This window comes from Parus major, chromosome 18 (assembly GCF_001522545.3).
Source record: "Parus major isolate Abel chromosome 18, Parus_major1.1, whole genome shotgun sequence".
Lineage (NCBI taxonomy): Eukaryota > Metazoa > Chordata > Aves > Passeriformes > Paridae > Parus > Parus major.
Window position 1 is genome coordinate 10330340 of NC_031786.1, and position 18744 is coordinate 10349083.

General features: G+C 52.2%; 1 protein-coding gene across 1 annotated transcript in view; it reads right to left on the reverse strand.

Annotated features, from left to right (window-relative positions):
* SHISA6 (shisa family member 6) overlaps nt 1-18744 on the reverse strand; it is a gene marked incomplete at its 5' end in the record, with an annotated part of 179017 nt that overhangs the window by 158595 nt on the left and 1678 nt on the right. The window contains one exon of the mRNA XM_015645357.3: nt 7303-7463. Coding sequence (XP_015500843.1) covers nt 7303-7463 — 161 coding nt within the window. The remainder of the gene's footprint in view (nt 1-7302; nt 7464-18744) is intronic.

The window sequence follows — 18744 nt, forward strand, 5'->3', positions numbered from 1 at the left end:
CATCCATCCATCATCCATCATCCATCCATCCATCCATCCCACTTCCCAGGATCCCATTATCCCATCAGCCCCAGGATTTGTTCTTTCACTTAGCAGGTGTCACAAATACCAGGCAGTCAGTGGTAGGACGAGGAGAAATGGTTTTAAACTAAAAGAGGAGAGATTTCAATTGAATATCAGAATGAAATTCCTCCCTGGCAGGGTGGGCAGGGCTGGCACAGGGTGCCCAGAGCAGCTGGGGCTGCCCCTGGATCCCTGCCCCAGACCAGGCTGAACAGGGCTGGGAGCAGCTTGGGTCTGGGGAAGGTGTCCCTGCCATGGCAGGGGTGGCACTGGGTGGGTGTGAGGTCCCTTCCCACCCAGACCATTCTGGGATGCTGAGAACCAGGCCTGGTGCTCCCAGTGGAGTGCAGGGGGGACCTGGGAGCTGCTGTGGAAGAATTTCAGCATCACTCAGAGCACCCCCAGAGCCCCCCAGTCCCTCCAATGTGTGGGGTACAGCCTGCACAGGATTCCATGACTTTTTCCACATCAATTCCTCTTCTCCACTAGAGCACTGTGCCAGAAAATCCTGCTTCAGTGCACTTCCACATTATCCCTGTGGTTTGGTGTGGAGCTCTCAGCAGGCCAAGTTGCACGGGGAGGTTTTGTTTCAGAGTAAATCTATCAGTTTAGCCCTCCCTCCTCTTCACAGCTACCATTAGTCTGGCTTAAAAGAAAAAAAAAATTAAAGCTGTTGCCATAGTAACCCCCAGCTTTCAGATATCTCCTGGCTGATAAGCACCGTGCTGGCCTTGTGGCCAGCTCTCTGCCCAAGGAATGCTAAATTCCACCAAAACTCTTGGAGCAGCACCTGGTGCTTGTTCTGTGGCTCTGGATGCTGCTGCTGCTGTGTCGTGGCTGTGTGGATCCTGTGAGTGTGATTATCCTCTCTGTGTGTACACACTCACACCCTCCACCTCCTCCTCCTTTGTTTCCCCACAACAGCCAGACTTCCTGATTTATTTTTTCAATCTTTTTTTCAGACTTGTCACTTGTTAGCTGCTTTAACACACAAACCCCTGACATCAGTCACAGGGGATATTTGGGCGTGAGACACAAGAAATTACTGTAAATGTTGCTGCTTTTCAGCCCCCACCAAGTTCACTGGCAAATAATTTTTGCACAAGGGATATTTTGTTGTCTCCTGTGCCTTGTTAGTGGGGCAGAGTTTTCCCAGAGGTTCTTTTACACAGATTACCCTAAAACTTTCCAGCTCAGTAAAAGGCTCAGGAGAGCAGAACAAACCAATATCCAGAGGCAGCAGCTGGTGTGGCTGCGGGAAGGAGGAGGCTCTGGGACCACAGGCTGTGCTCCTGGGCAGCCAAACCTCTCACAACTGAATATCCCCAACCTCTGGCAGCCGTGGAGGGGGCAGGTTGGATGTCCAAAGCAGCAAGGTTAAGAAAAGATAAGCAAAGAAATATTTTTAGCAGTTAAACAGATCCATTTGGAACCAGGGCAATTAAGCTGTTTGCATTCCAGCTCCTTCTCCTGGCTTTCAATCCCTTCTCCTGTTTCTGGGTTCTAAAACTGGTCAGGACAACACTCCCAACTTTCCAACCTCTGGAACAGATACAGGAGGAGCATCTCTGTGCAGCCATGGTGGAAGTGAGGATCCCAAATCCCCCACCCCACAGAGCAGAGCAGCTGGTGTCCAAGGTGAGGATCCCAAATCCCCCACCCCACAGGGCAGAGCAGCTGGTGTCCAAGGTGAGGATCCCAAATCCCCCACCCCACAGGGCAGAGCAGCTGGTGTCCAAGGTGAGGATCCCAAATCCCCCACCCCACAGAGCAGAGCAGCTGGTGTTCTCTCAGCTCCCCCATCCCAGCATCATCCAGCTCTCCCCACCCTGCTGGACAGATCCTCCCCTTGGCAATGATATTTTGGGTGCCAGGACACTGAGTAACTCTTCCCCTCAAAATGTTCTCAGACAGAAACTCTGACATTTTGGGGTGGCTCAGAAAATGCATTATTAACCCTTTTGGGATTTTCCTGGGAGAGAAGGCATTGGGGCTTTGTGTAACATGGGATGTGCTGGAGGAAAAGCAGATGGAGTGACTGACTTGCCTCAGTTCCTACAAATCCTCAAGCTGGTTCTGTTCCTCTCTTTTCAAATGTCAGGGAATGGCAAAAGGAGTATGGGGAAAAGAAAAGCCCCGTTCCTGAAACACTCTGGGTGCTTTCCAGGTGGTTTCCCCATTTCTTCACCCACCTGCTCCTTAAGTAGTTTCTCAGAATGAAGAGCAGGGGCTGGAAAACGACCGGGGGATCGTTTTACACCTGCTTTGTGTTCCCCTGAACAGCTGTAAATGACAACACAAACTGCGAACAGCAGGGACTGAACGCCTTCCACACACATCCCTGCACTGATCCTCGGCAAATTAATTCAAATAGTTGCTGGGGATCTGGGGGAGAAGCTCACTAATTCCGTGAAAGAAGAAAGGAAGAGGTTTGAAGCAGAGCCCAGCTGATTTGGGGGAAGGGAGAGAGGGGAAAGGGGGAAGGATGGATGAGGGGAAGGCACTGATAACCTGGAATGAACCTGGATCCCCTGGGCTTCAGGGAAGGAATTGATAACCTGGAATGAACCTGGATCCCCTGGGCTTTAGGGAAGGAATTGATAACCTGGAATGAACCTGGATCCCCTGGGCTTCAGGGAAGGGTGAGAGCCCTGCTGAGCCCATGGGGAGCAGGGCCAGGGGCAGAGATCCCCTCCCGATGTGCTGCTCAGGGTGGGAGCGCTCCCCACGCTGCTCTGGGTTTGGCTGGAGATGTTTGCCACAATTTCCATAAAGATTAAAGACCTCTCCTGCATTTGTTCACATTCAGAACAAGCTCAGAATGTGCCTCTGGGTGCGAGGCACTGCTGAAAGCAGCACTTTGGATGCATCCATCTCTGGAACATCCTGACTCAAACAGCTTATTAAAAGCCTTCCCCAGACAGATCAGGCTAATCAGAGCACCGGCCTGTGTTGTTTGCTGCATTCCAAGTGGTGATCCTGGCCACGAGCTCTTCTCCACACCTGCAGGTCCTGCTGTCCCCCCAGCACAGGGGAAGAGCAGAAGGTTTTAACACTGGGAAAAGTCTCCCTGTGGTCAGCCCTTCCCTGGCACCTCTGGAGCTGCATCCAGACCAGTGCACCTGGATCTCCTGAGAATGAAGTGGTAAAAGAACATAAATCTAGGCCAGAGTCTTTCCTCCTACAATCAAAGTCTTGTCATTGCCCTCCCAGCCTCCTGCTCCTGGAGGAGGTCAGAGGTACCAGAATTCCAGGCATGGATTTTACCTCCCTGCCTCATGCTGGGGACACCTGGGGACCCCTCACTGCTGAAAGCATTTCATGGGGGTGACAGGGACATCCCTGTCCTCGACAGATTTGGCTTCCCACATCAGCCTGAATATCCCTTTTCTCCCAGGCTGGGATTGATACCAGGATGGGGAAGAAAAAAGGGTCAGTGTGGAAGAGCCAGGAGGCTGAGGATAAAGGAACACTTCAGACACATGCTGTGTTGGAGGATCAGAGATCTGTACCAGCTGTGGAGCAGGATTTGAGTCCCCCTGATCCATAAGGATTTAGTAAACCCAGCACTTGGACAGGACAGTGATTTACATCAGCCAAATGTTTCAAAGCCTTCCTTGGGGTCATCTCTGGTTTGTCCTTGGCGTGGAGGACACCCATGAGGTGACCCTGGGTGTCTGCCACCCCTCTGTTCCCAGGGCACTCAGGAAAGTCCCATGGGACCAGCTCTGTGCATCTCTCAGTGCTCTGCTTTGCCACATCTTGAGAAAAGCAAACCAACCCTTTGCATTTGAGTTCCAAAAGACCTTCAAGTATCCTTTGAAATATTTCAAGTATTTTGAAAGCCAAAAGGCCTTCCAAAACATTTTCAGGCTGGGTGAGCTGAGGGTGCTCAGCCTGGAGAAGAGAAGCTTCAGGGACACCTGATTGTGACCTTCCAGGACCTGAAGGGAGCTGCAGGAAAGGTGGAAAGAGACTCTTTAGAAGGAATAGAGTCACAGGACACAAGGTCTTGAGCTGAAAGATTTAGATCAGATATTTAAGGAAAGAATTCCTCCCTGGGAGGGTGAGGAGCTGTGGCTGTCCCTGGATCCCTGGCAGTGCCCAAGGCCAGGCTGGACATTGGGGCTGGAGCAGCCTGGGCCAGGGGAAGGTGTCCCTGCCATGGCAGGGGTGGCACTGGGTGGTTTTTAAGCTCCTTTCCAACCCAAACCAGTCTGGAATTCTGTTGGAGCAGCAGCTGGCAGTGGGAGATGGGCTCCTCCCCACCCTGCCCTCAGCAGGAGCTGCCCAGGCTGCTCTGCTGGGACTCTGCAGCCTCAGCACAGCCCACCTCCATTTGTCACTGTCACCCACAATCATCCTGGCTCTGACACCGAGCCAGCCTCATGGAGAAATGAAGCCAAGGTTTATTTAGCAAGACTTAGGGGCACACTTCCAATTATAAGTTTGGAAACAAAAGTTCCAAGTCAAACAAACACAAAACTCAACCAGCCAGTGGGCAGCGAGGAAAATCCTTTCTGGCTGCTTAACCTCTCCTGCTCTGGGCTCCTCACACAAGCCACAGCCACCAGACCTGCTGCTTTCCAAAACACCCTACAGCTGGGGGCTCCTTGAGCCAATTTGCAGCACCAGTGAGCAGAGCCTTGCCTGGATCCTGCTATTCCATATTACTGCCTCTTTTTCCTCCAGCTGTCCCTTTTTCCTTATTTTTTTAATTTTTTTTTCCCTTTCTTCCCCTTCCCCCACAGAAACAAGCATTGGTGATTTTCTACTCCACACCAGGGCTGACCAGCTTTATTCCATTTAAGCTAGGACTTGTTTCCCAAATTCTTCCCACCTGCAGGATTTTAGCATCCACTTGTACAGTTCCCTAATCCCAACAAAAATCTGAAGTTTAGCTCAGTAACTGAGTACAGACACCACAGAGCACTGCCCTGCTCTGACCATTAAACATTACAAGGAAACATTACAAGCAAACACCACCTGTGAAGCTGCTTTATGAGCTCCTGATCTCTGTAAGTGATCTCTGCCATGACCTGTGAGTTGTTGGTGGCCACAGCTGAGCCAAGAACAAACTCTCTGGGGCGAGTTCTCCCTTCCCAGCTCTGGCAGGGGCTGCTGAGGGTCCAGTCCAGCTGTGCTGGGAGTGCTCTCCTTTTACTGGGCTCCTGCCTGTGATGCCTTTTCCCCCTCTCACATCAGCCAAGCAGAGGCTGGGTCCTGTTCACATCCTGCCTTTCCTTTCTGAGCCCCTTTGCCTTAATCTCTTGTCCTCAGCAAGGACCAGCAGCTCCTGACTGGCTGTGTCACTCTGCAGGGTGGTGCTTTGGTCACAGCTCTGTGCTCTGCTCCTTGCATCATTCCGTGCCTCACTTCTGTCCTAGGAAGCCTTAAAAACCTCCTGGAGTGCTCAGCTCCCCACAGACAATAGGCAGGGATTCTGCACTCAGCAATTCCTCTCCAAACATTCCCATTTATCTCCTCTCAGATTTGCCAGTGAACACAACACCTAAGCCAGGCTTCCAGCACCCAGCTGGTCCCTTCAGCTGTGAGCAAAGAATTCCTTCTGCACCTTCCTTCTGGATGTGTCTGCCCTGGCTGAGCAACGGGAGCCAGAGGGAAGAGACAGAGTGTCTCCAGAAGGTGTTAAAGGCATTGAATCCCAGGATTATTGAGGCTGGAAAAGGCATCCAAGATTATTGAGTCTGAGCTGTGCCCAATCCCAACCCTGTCCCCAGCCCAGAGCTCTGAGTGCCACCTCCAGCAATTCCATGGACACCTCCAGGTTTGGGCACTCCAAACCTCCCTGGGCATTTCCAAGGCCTGAGCTCCCTTTCCATGGGGAAATTCCTGCTGCTGTCCACCCTGAGCCTCCCCTGGCCCAGCCTGAGGCCGTTCCCTCTCCTCCTGTCCCTGTTCCCTGGGAGCAGAGCCCGACCCCCCCGGCTGTCCCCTCCTGCCAGGGACTTGTGCAGAGCCAGAAGTTCCCCCTGAGCTCCTTTGCTCCAGCCTGAGCCCCGTTCCAGCTCCCTCAGCCCTCAGGACTCATTCTCTGGACCCTTGTCACCCTAGGGGTGATGTCACAGTTGTCCCCTGATGCTGCCAGGCTCTCTCATTCCTCTTGTTTCTATCCTGGGACAGAAGCACAAGTCCTGTCCAGAGCCAGCTCCAAACCTCAGATATGCAGAAGCACCTCCCTCTTCCACACAATTCACCTGAAGGCTGCTCTCCACACCAAGGGTTTATCTCACAGACCCAAATTTACACACAGAATCACAGGGCTCCCTGGTTTTGGGGTGAAAAGCAAAGGAATCCTCAGTTCTCAGGGAACGTGCTCTGCTCCCAGGCAGGAGAGGCTTCAGAGGATGCTGTCCCCTGGGCCTGTGTGCACAGGGTGAGCACACTGCACCAAAACCCTTCTGACAGCCACAAACCAGCCCTGCCTCAGCCAAGGGCCCTTTCCCTCCCAGCTGAGCCCACAGTTGCCACTGGCTTCCTTCAGAACCTTCCCGTGTGGCACAGGGCAGGAGCTGCCACCAGAACCTCCCAGGAGCAGCTCCTGAGTGGAGCAGGGCACATCTTTGTGCAGGAGAATCCCACATCCAGCCCCACAGTGATGGACAATCTGCCACACCCCACTGAAGCAGGACAATTAGCCATCCATGGAGCACTCAATAAATCAGAACAATGTCTGCAGCCAAGAGAATGCAATCCCTGGGCCACCAGGGAGATCAGGGCAAAAATAATTCAATTTTTTTTAATGAAAAGAAGCTGAAAGCAGCAACAGATGTGTTTTGTAGGCCCTAATTCCCAGGCCAGTGCTCCTGGAGATGTGTCTGAGGTGCCCTCTGGGTCACCCTCTGCACTGTCCCAGTGCATCCCTGCAGTTCACCTGCCTGAACGAGGCAGCCCCAACCCTTTGGAATTCTCTATCCTCAGCTGCCGTGTGCAGGGAGCTGGGAATGCCTTCCAGCAGATGTGTTTTGTAGGAAACACACAGCTCCACACCAGCTCCAGCTCCAACCTGCACTCCTACCTCAGCAGTTGTGAATTTTTAAAGTGCCTGGAGAGAAGAGCTCAGCAGAAAGCTGAAAGAACCATCAGCACCCATCCCTGCACTCCCCTGGCCGCCTTCTAAAGCCATTTGCCATCCTGATTTTAGCTTTACAAAGGCTGCTGTTGCACGGGGTGAGGTTTCTGGCACAGCCCAGAGGGGACAGAGAGAGCAGCACTTACCTGGGTTGCTCTTGGAGGTGCGCACTGGGGTGTAATGGTTTTTGGAAGAGGTTCTGACTGGGGTGTTCTCTTTGGGGGAGGTATCTATGGCCGAGATAGTCTCTCTTTCACAGTGTCCGATTGGGATTGGTCCCTGCTGCCTTAGGATGTCAGCCAGAGCCCTGGGGAGACAGAAAAACAAAAGGGGGAAAAAAAAAATGTATTTTCACACAGCTAAAATTCAGTATTTGTACTTGCACAGTCCGTGAATCCAGGAGCAGCTGGGTTTCTACCATAAACAGAAAAAAAAAAAAGGAAAGATAGCAATAATAATAAAATTGCAAAATATGGCTTAAAAGCTCTGTTTCTTTCAGTGTATCTGCTGCAAATATTTCCAGGCTTGCCTGGCTATTGTTTGGTATCTCATCTGCTCTCTGTAATTCACTTCAGCCCAGGGTTATGGTGCCTCTCTATCATTTCCTGCTCCTGGCACACAAAGCACTGCTGGCCCCAGCCCTGGCACCTCCTAAAGGTGACACCAAAACTGCCCTGCCCAAGCCAAACTCCTTCCAAACTGGCTCAGATCAGGAGTGTGATCCCCACATCCTGAAATCCCTGTTTATTCTGCACCAGCAGTGCTGGGAGTGGTTTTTAAAGGAGAACCACGAGCCAGAAGAATGGATTAACCAACTTCCAGGGGTTAATGTCAGCACAGCTCTGAGCCTACCTTGAGCTCTGTGCTCATCAGGGATTGCTTTAATGGCTGAATCCTCCCTGATATTCCCAGGAAAAAGCAATGCCACCCAGCTCAGCTGCAGACAATGTTTCCCCTTGGATACTCCATGATTTTTTCCTCTCTTTTGTCCTCACCATGGACACAGTGAAATAATTACTGTGTGAAGTTCCCTGATTTTCCTAGGGTAGCCCCAAATTCACTCCTGAGCCTTAGGAAAAGCAGGGAAGGGGTGGTTTGTGTGGGCTGTAAGGGACAGTGGCACATGAAAGCTGATGGAGTTTGAGCAGCTCCTTTCTCCTGGCACAAGAAACATGTCTGGAGTCACCTCAGATCCCAGGGGAGGTGTCAGGAGATGTCCCCTCACTGCGCATTAACGAGGGGGATGCTGGTGTTGCTCATATCCACTTGGCATCCCTTAAATGCCACATTTCTGGGTTTTCACATGAGAAATAGTTTGGGACCTGGGTCAGATCCATTTTCCAAATCATTTCCTCTCCAGACTCCTGTCCCTGTACATAATGGATTGCAATACTAATGTGCTCCACAGAAGGAACTCTTGGAGGATCTCAGAGGCTCCCGAGGAGGATCACATTAGTTCAGCACCAGCCTGTACAGAATGAGGATATTTTTACCCTTTTTTTGATTATTTATTGGTTGGAGAGAGAGCAGACCTGGAGGCTGTACCCAGCCATGGGATATGTGGGTGTGCACACACACTGATCCTGAAGGGATTGCTGTTTGCAAGGACAGGAGAGCACAGACTGCGCTGAGCCAGGCCCAGGGGGAGGTGAAGGTGGCCATGAGAGACGGGTGCTGAGCCTTGTGCCAGGCCAGGACTCCTTTGGTTTGCTCCTGGGGGAAGGAGGAACTGGTGTTGGGTGAGGAACTGGTATTGAGGAACTGGTGTTTGGTGAGGAACTGGTGTTTGGTGAGGAACTGGTGTTTGCTGTTACCCCAAAGCTGCTGGATTCCTTCCCCCAGCCTGGCACAGAGCTGTGGGTGCCCCCAGCATGCCCAGCCATGTGTCCATAACTGGTCCCCACACTACAGGACACTCCTGACACTTTGGCTCCTTGCCCAAGGTCACAGAGAGCAGGAGTGGCAGAACAGCTTGAGGCAGGTCCTGAGGCTCCTGCCCCTTGTGACAGCCCAGGAGAAGAGGATTCATTCACCCCAGTAACCCTGGAGGCTTTTCCAGGCCAGAACCTGCCCCCTGCTGCCTGGGGAGGATGGGGATCCATCCCTCTGCCTGTTGGGCACCACTCAGCACATCCAGCTGGAGACATCCCTTTATCACAGGCTGGCAGACCCGAGCCCTTGGTGGGCATCTCCAAGGTGTACCAGGAATCAGAGGAGCATTTCATGGCATCTGCAGGGCAGAAACTCTGAGGGCCACGTTCCCATTGCACACATTTGCATCAGCACTGTTTTTACTGGCCCACAGTGGCTTGGGCTCGCTCTGAACACTGCGAGTGTCGAGAGTGCAATCACCCAGAGAACACCAAACAGGGTGGATAACTCCATTCATTCCAGATGTTTTCATGGAGGCAGCCAGGGAGGGGCTTGGAGAGGGCAGGGTGGGATGGGGCACACACAGGAGCTGGAGGAACTGGGGGTGTGGAAATGGGACAGAACAAAACAGTTCTGCCCCAAACTGAACGTGTTTGGCCTGACCAGAGGAGGCTAAAAGAGACCCTCCTGTGGCAAAGGGGACAAAAGGCTTGTGGTTTGACAGGAAAAATCACAGTGGGACAGAAAAACACTGGGATCCACAGGGGCTGAGGGGTCTCCACCCTTGGAGATCAAATTCAGCTTGAAAAAGCCATGAACAGTTTCCTCTACTGAAGTTTGTTTGTTTAGGCAGCAGGAGGGACCTCCACAGCTCCCTCCCAAGCTGATTTCTGCTCTGATGGAGTCTAGGACCACCTTTCACTGCAGGTCAGGCCTCTTCTCCCCATCCTGCTGCCCTTCCTCCTGGGATTGTTACTCCTTGAGAGGGGCTGTCAGAACACCTTCCCTGCCTCCTGCACGGAGAGTTTACATCTCCTCACTAAACATAACCAAGGTAATTCAAGTAAATATTCCCTGGAACAACCAAAGCTGGTGAGGAGAGTCTGAGTCCTCACAGACATTCCCTACCTGAGAGCTGAACCTGCTGCCCTCCACGAGCACAAAACCAGGACAACATTTCAGTCTCTGATCCTTGCCACAAACAACTGCACAGCTGAGAGCTGCACCTGGCAGAACAGTTTCAATCCTTTTTTGGTTTTCATCCTGAAGAGATCATAGCAAGAGCCTCTCTCTGGGCTGGTTGCTGGTCACAACCTAACAAGGTTTGATTTTGGGTGCCAGACACCTGTAAGGGAGGAGACCTTTAGTCCCAGACATAGTGAAGAAATCCCAGAAAAGTGATGCCTGCCCTGTCAGACGGTGCATGAGATAAATTGGACAGAAGTGTCCAAAGCAGCCCTGCCTGGTTTGAGTGTGTGCCTAAAGCCATGTGAGCTCAGCAGTGCTGGAGGTGTCACCTTCTCATCCCCTAAACTCCCCAGGCTGAGTGTCCTGAGTGCTCATTCCTCACCCTCCTCGTGTCTCACAGCTCAGAAGCAGCAGAACAAAACATTAAGGTGGAGGAGAAAGCCCAACTTGGATGGAGCTGGTTCGTTCCGTGCCAATTCAATCGCGGTGCTGTGTGGGATCCAGCTGATTTCCATAAAGCCCTGAGGTGCTGGAAGGTCAGTCCCACTTGAAAGAGGAGGGATTTGGTTGGTGACAGTCCCTTGGGTCCAGCTGGCTCACTGCCCACTGCAAAGCTCCGGGAGAACAGACTCACTGGAATATTTGGGTCCTGTGTGTGCAGCCATTTGGGTACAATGAGTCCCACTGATGTCAGCAGCATCCTAATCACCTGCACAAGGATATGAGACACTCCAGAAACCTTCCTGTGACGACACATCTCTTATCTGAGGAACACAAACCTCCCTGGCTGGAGTGTGTCGCCGTCCCTGCCGGAGATAAGGATTTGTGACACTTTTCCCTGGCGTCATCTCCGTGCCAGCGCTGAGGTTTCGCTCCAGAGCAGCCACAGGGCAGCCAGGGCACTGCTCCAGGGAGCTGGACTGGCCTCTGGGAGGGAAACCATTCAAAAATGAATGTGTCCCGTGGCTGGGCAGCCCAGGCCAGGCTCCCAGGGATGGCTCCCGTGGCACTCTGGACAAATTGGGGACTTTGGGAAGAAAGCCAGTGGGATGAACACTGGGGCTGCAAGGCAAGGAAGGGGCTGTGGCTGTTTTCAGAAGGAAAAATCAAGAGGATTTGGTGTAAATCCAAAGGAATCGAGGGTGTGGATGGAAACAGTGGGGCAGCAAGGCTGGGCATCAGCCTGGAAGGAGAAATGACAGACTTTGATCCCAAAATGTGGCTTTGGAGTCAGGGAGAAGGTGAAGCTGCAGGGCTGGGAGGGACCAGCCTGCCCCTCTAACCCAGCCCCGGACCTGAATCTGCTCCCTGAATTTCCCATGAGGGAACAGTAGCTGGAGCACTGCTGTCCCCCCTCCCCAGCCTGTCTGGGAAAGTATTGTCCCATTTTCCCCTATCCACACATTGCCAACACTAATTACACTAATTACCAGTCTGAGTGTGGACACAGGTGTCCTGCTGCTGAAGACAAAGGGGAGCTTTGGTGACAGCTCCACCAGGCTGGCCTGAGGGAAGTGAGACTGGAGTGAGGGGGCTGTGGATGCTGGATGGGAGAGGAAGAGCTCCCTGTTTCCAGCAGTGCAGGGACTACACGCCCAAAACTCCACTGATTTGCCTTCTGAAAATCCCCTCTCGTGCAGACCCTAAAAAGGGGGTGCTAGGAAACAGAATTTCCTGTTCCAAGCACCTGTGAACTTGGGGAAGAATGGAAGGAGAATGACCAAATGTGTCTGGCAGAGCAGAGTGGAAGGAGCAGTGCCTGGCTGAGCTGGAGCTGCTAAAAGCAGAGCGGGGATGGAGCTGGTGGCAGAACTCCAATCACTCCAGCACAGCCAGGATTTCACTACAACTTCTTCCAAAAAAGCCAGGTTAAAGACTCCCCTATGCTCTGTTACTAACTGGGGAAGAAAGAGGCAGTTATTCCGGGAGATGGATTTATCCAGCCTGGAGCCAGCTCACCTGGAAGGGACAGCTCTCTCCGAGGGACAGCATTTCGGTCACCAGCCACTCTCACAGAGGGTGGCTGTGCATTATTCATGGCTTGGCTCCTGTCCCCACACCTGCTGTGTGCCTTGGGAAGCTCCAAACGCTTCCAAACTGCAGCTGGACAGCCCTGGGGAGCTCCCTCATTCCAGGTGCTGCCAGCCAGGTCCTGTGTGCCCAGGGCTGGACAGTCCTGGCAGCTTCCCTCATTCCAGGGAGGTTCCCACATTCCAGGTGCCCCTGGCATCCCCTGGGCTGTGTCCCACAGCCTCTGGCAGGGCAGAGGTGGCCTCAGCCATCCCCCCTGCTCCTGCTGGGCATCACCCTGACCGTGGCCAGCCCTTATCTCCACAGGTCACACTGCAAGCTGATCCACCAGGGAATTGCTGCTCTCCCTCGGGAGGCTCTGCCTTGTTTGTGGACGTGCAGGGGCTGAGCAGAGCCAGAGCTGCAGCAGTCCCAGGCCAGCTGAAGAGAGAACTGGGCTCTGCACTGCCAGGAGCAGCAGTTCTGCACTGTTCCAGAGCAGGAACACCAGGAATGGGCTTTCACATGCCTGAATAGAGTGTGGTGGATGCCTGGCAGAGCTCAAAGAGCTCTCAGGAATGCACTGGGTGGGATTGTTGGGGTGTCTGTGCAGGGCCAGGGGTTGGGCTGGATGATCCATGTCAGTCCCTTCCACCCTGGGATATTCCATGAGTCTGGGAGTCTGTGTGTGTGTGTGTCTCCAAGGACAGGTGAATTCACCCATGGAGTTAAGAAGGGAAAACACGAAACACTGGGATACCTTTCCACAAGTGAAGCATTTGCACCCAGCCCAAGTGAATATTCATTCTCAAAAATGCACATTGCAAGGAAAAATCAGATGTCTCCTGGGAAATCTTAATGTCAAATACAACTTGGGGAGCTCCTGGAATTTCATCCAGCTCTAAAGACAACCACTTCACACACCTCACACCAATGTCCAAACTGAATAATCTCTTGCTATTGCTGGGATGTGGGCAAGGAATTTCCAGCAGTGACAGAGCTCAAAATGGGTGAGCCCATTCCTCTGAACACAGCCGGCCCAAAGAGAACAAAACTGTTACGTAAAGATTTGGTAATTAAAAGCTTAAACCAAACCTTTCCAAGGGATGTTTTCTGCAGAGAGATGTCACCCTGAGCAGAAAGTGTCCTCAGCAGGGGCGGGACCTGCACCTGAGCCATGGTGGGGCTGCTGGGGACAGTGAATGGCACGAGAGGATCGGTGCCCCCAGGTGCCACCGGGGCTCGGGCTGGCTGCAGGAGGAGCAGCCCCTGTGACCCCCCTGCCCCAGCTCCCACCCCCTCCCAGCCACCTGCAGCCCCTTCTCTTCCCAGAAAAAATGGGAGACTCCCTGGGAAGAGAAGAAAGACATCAGGGCGCAGGGCAGAGCGGGAAGCTGCGCAGGGCAGGAACACAGCACCGCTCCTGAGCACAGAAAGGAGAGCAAACAAAAGCAGCAGGTCCTGGTGGGTATGAGAGGCTGTAGAACAATGGCCCAGCTCTTTATCCTGCTCCTGCCTGTGCTGGGCGTCCTCAGGCACAAACACAGCGACAGAACACGGTGCTCACGCGGCTTTGGGAGCGCACGTGGGGAAGGACCAGGCACAAAGGGTCTGGTTTTACACCAAATCCTCTGCTCAGGATTTGGGGTAAAAAGCTCCAGTTAAGGGGCTTTGAACTCACTGAAGAAAGCTGCACTCTGAAGAGCCCTCACCACAAAGGAGGCTGTGGTGAGAGCCAGAGCACAGCACGGCATTTCTTGTGGAAGAATTCCGTGTTTATCCACCTGGGGAAGGAGATATCTGAGCCCTCCAAGCAATGCAGTGCACCCAGATCTAAGGAAACACAGCCTGCCCGTGTGAGGGGGGGCAAAGGCAAGCAACAAACGCCCTGATCTCATTTCCCGAGAAAGTTCAGATCTTATGCGAAACAGAAATGTTAAAAGGCATCTGATCTCCAAAGGCAGAGATCAACTGCTACTACTTAAGGATGTAAGAGATTACAAAACTAAAAGAAATAGAAGTTCAGAGCTACACTGGATTCCCTCGACACCTTGTGATGGAGTTGGACTAATAGAAAAAGTTAATTAGCAAGCAGGAAAATATCAAATAAATGGGAATTAGAGACACTGAGATGATTTGGTGGAGGCAGCGTGGTTTCTGAGCCTGGCCTCTTGTAATGGGAGAAGTTCAAAGGGAAAGGAGAAGCCCAGAAGCATCCAGAGGAAGGCAGTGGCCAGGCAGCCTCTGTGCTCCCACAGAGTCAATCTCTTCATAAAATAGACTCAGAGAGAAAAACAAGGCAAAAAACCCAATTATCAAACTGCAAACCACGACCAGAGCTCCAGACTGGAGCTTTCCCAGTGCGGGGAAGTGAAACAAAAGGAAGAATGTTTTGTACAGGTACATGCACACAGATACACACCTGGCCTGGATTTGGGATCTGGACAATTCACTGTGCAAACAGGACAAGATCCAGGTGTTCTCCCTGCTCAGGAGTTACCCCCAGTCCTGCCAGGTGCAGGGTTGGTATGAAACAGAGCTAGTTCTGAGTAACTTCTCTGAGGTCACAAGTGGAAGATGTCCCTGCCCACGGCAGGAGGTGGAATGAGATGATCTTTAAGGTTCCTCCCAACCCCATCCTGTGATTTCTGTGATTTTATGGCTGCACCTGTCTTGGTTTTTCTTAGTTCTGTCTGACCTGTGGTCCTGTATTCTGTGCCTGTGAGAGGGACAGGGCACTTCAGAGGAGAGACTCAGAAACCACCAGGATTAAACAACTCAAAGCGGGGCAAAGAGCAGCTGAAAGGCACCCGAGTGAGTCCGAGCAGAGTGAAAAAAGGCAGAGCATAAAAAACACATCAGTGGAAAGAGACTGAAAGCAGGAACAGCATCCAAGAAAGAAAACCTTCTGCAGAGTCCCTGTGGCCAGGTGTGTTCAGAGCACTCCCTCCCTGCCCTGGGGAAGGATGGAGTCTGATTGTTTGGCTCCAGCAGCCCTCGGCAGCAGAGTGCAGAGCTGGAGGAGCTGCCTGTGATCCCCTCTCAAACAGCAGGGCTGAGAAAGGCACTCCTCAGAACCTGAAAGCAGCTCCCTCCAGCAGCCCCTCAGCAAGCACAGGGCCCTGGAGCTGCAGGGAGCTGCAGCCTGCAGGAACACAAACCCTGCTGAGCTTCAAGGCTCACACAGAGCAGATCCTTGGATCTGTGGGCAAACAGATCCATTGTCGGCGATTCCTGCTGGAATTCAGAGCCACAGAGCAGAAACGACCAGGAATGGATGGATTTAGCTGTGCTCTCTACCTGGGGAAAGGATGTTCGTTTACAAAGGCTGTCAGTTATCACTCACAGAGCAGGAGATGCAGAGAGGCTATCGAGAATGGCAGCACAGATATCTTCCCTCTTTGCAGCAGCACAGATGCTGTGGGAGGAGGGTGAAGTGAAGCACAGCACAGAGCCTGTTTCCCTTCTCCCTTTGCCACCCCTCACACACACTCCATGCAGGGCCAGACAAGGCCTTTTAGCAGCACTCAGAGCTGGTTTGCTGGGAAAAATCCCTGTGCTGATTCCCAGGAGAGCAGCTGGGCTCCCACCAGTGCCCCAGGGCCAGCACTGCCACTGTGTCCCAGTGGCTTCAGCTGGCCAGTGGGATGCACTTGGGATATTTCAATCCTGAGCTGCTGACTATCCAGGCTCCAATCTGTGCACTCCCAGCTCAGCAGACAGTGCTGCTGAGGCTAAACAGGGGTCGTGGAGCAGTGCTACATCTGTGAATTATTTCTGTTCTCTAGCGTGGGGATGCAGGGTCATGGCCACGGAATGAGAACATTCTGTGTCACCCCTTCTTGCTGCAGAAAAACTTCCTCAGCTTTGGAAAGAACCAGCTGATATTCCCTGCTCAAAGATTCCCTAACTCATCCCCATACTGAAAGTAGAGCAAACACTTCTTAAATTTCACTTAAGAAATGCTGGAGAAAAGAAAACAACCCTGGCAACAAGACCAAAACCAACCGTCCTCACCAACGCGTGAGAGAGCATCAGCACACACAATATGGGGTGTCATTTTCAGAAACCAGCCCCAGCTCCCACCTGGAGCCCAGGTAACCCCTAAAGCAAGAGGCAGCTCTATATGGCCAGGCTGAAAAATCCTATAATTACAAAAAAAAAAAGAAAAAAAGAAAAAAGAAAATCAGTTCCACTGAAAGCATTACAAGCGTTTCTGTAAAATGGGAATATTTCAGCTCCTGGTTTTCAAAGCACTTCCACTTAACTGCTGCTAGAAATGACTGTCTCAGCGACTGCCACTGCTGAGCCCAGAATCACAGCAGTGCCTGTGCTTTAAAGGGATGTGGCAGAGCCTGGAAACAGGAGCAGATTCCAGCTCGGAGCTGCACACACAGCTCTGTGTGCACGGCCAGCCCTCCCTTCCCCGGCAGAGTGACAGCTCTCCCGTGAATTTGTAAACCCTCCTATCATCCAAAGACATTAAATGAGCCCTGCCTCCCTCAAAATGTTCTTTCTAAGTGAGTTCATAAGGATTTTCTGTAAAAGCTGGCTGAGAAATGAGCAGAGGGATAACATCCACACACGGCACTGCTCTGCGAGCGTTTATGAGGAAGTAAAATTTACAGTGCGATCCTGCTCGCGGTGAAGTGCAGGGAAGTCCTGGCTGATCTTCCCTGCCCGTGGGACACCACCCCAAGAGGCTTTTCCAGCCCCCTGTACCAAATTCTGCTCATCTGCTGCTCTCCTCTCGCAGAGGACACACACTGAGGTTTAATGGACTCACCACCACTACAGAGGATTCCTCTGGATGTTACACCTCGCTCCAGCTGACATGATCTCAAACAGACAGAAATATCCAACCCCATCCTGTTCTCCTCCTCCCCTGTTTTACCCCTCAGCAGCTGCCAGAGACAAAGCCAGAGCATCCCTCTCCTGGTGTTCACACTCTGCTAGAGCACCGAGAGCGCTGAGCCCGATGCAGGAGATGCACTTCACAATATTTAAACCCTTGTCTGATGTTGATCAAGTTCAGGTAACACAGCTCTGAAAGGTATAATCTTTTACCAGCTACCATATTATAGAAGTCAATCAACTCCTTAAAACGCTCTGGAAGTCAAGCTTCCCGAGCACTCAATCTGCCATTCATACTTCTACACACAGGTGAATCATTTCACCAGAACTTATCTAAATAAAGCAAAGCAAGCATCAAAGAAATTAAAACATCAGGAAGAATCCAGACAAGTCTGGCAACACTGGCTCTGATTTCCAAGGGTGAAGGATCCAACCCTGCAGCAGGCTGGAGCTGGAGCAGAAGTAACATATGGACATCCAACCCAGATTTCCAAATTTAGTGTGAAGATAAGGCCCAGGCAAAGTTGCCTTGAAGCCAGAAGAGCTGGGCAGCTGGGGAACCATCCCTTAGTTAACAAAATACTTAAAAGAGCCGATTTTCTGGCTAAGCCACTTGCAGGACCCTCACCTGTACACAGCTGTGTGCAGTTTTTAACACTGTCAAGTTATATCCTTGCAGGGACCAGGGGCAGGTGGGATTTGGAATGGAATATGTGGGCCAGACCCTCAGCAAATGTAAACCAGCCTCGCTGCAGGGAGAAGTCTAAATAAAATACATCTTCCCAAATAAATAAAAACTGTGTCACTCATCTGTTTTTCCCTTGTAAAAAAGTAATATTCCTTCCCCCAGTCTCTGTTGATTGCAGCTGAAGTTCAGCCTTTAAAATATGGTCAATGATTTCAAGAGTTTTGATTAAAAACATCCTCATTAAAATAATTTTTAGGAGGCATTATCTGCTAGAGCTAAGGTCTTTCCCCCTGATTCTCACCACTGTTCTTCTAAAGGAGCCTCTCACCAATTTTTATGTTCAGACACAGGCAGCTCTCGGATTCACGGCACGCAAGCAGCACTCATCGTTTGGAGGGACTTTTTCATCATAAAATAAATATGAACTGAGAGAGAACACTCATTTGTCCAAAAGGAGGATTGCTAGAGACGCTCGAGCTTTTGCTTTGAAGCAGGATTTTCTGTGCCACGTTGCCTGTCATGAGCGCTGTGGAACACCGCTGCCGAGGGGACACCGAGCCGCCTCTCCGAGGCGAGGACAGATTTCCCGGGATTTGGAGAGGGAGCCGAATGAAACAGGGAATGTGCGGAGCTCTGCCTGCCACCAGCGCGTCCCCACACAGCCCCAGGGAGCACCCGGGGCTCCAGAGCCATCCTCTCCACACTTCCCAAACTTCTCCCTGGCGGGGCAGGGCAGGACCCACAGGGTCCGAGCGGCTCTGCTGCCCCTGGGGTGTGCAGGGGGAGCATTGGGGAGGGGGAGATGGGGGAGTTTGGGGGCTGCTGAGGATCCCGGGGGCAGGAGGGGAGTGCAGGGGTAGGAAGAGCAAGCCGGGGTGCTGGGGGAGACTCCGGGGGGCAGGAGGGGCTGTCAGGTGCCGGAGAACAGGAGGGGGCTCCGAGGGGTAAAAGGGGGTGTCGGGGTGCAGAGGGGGGC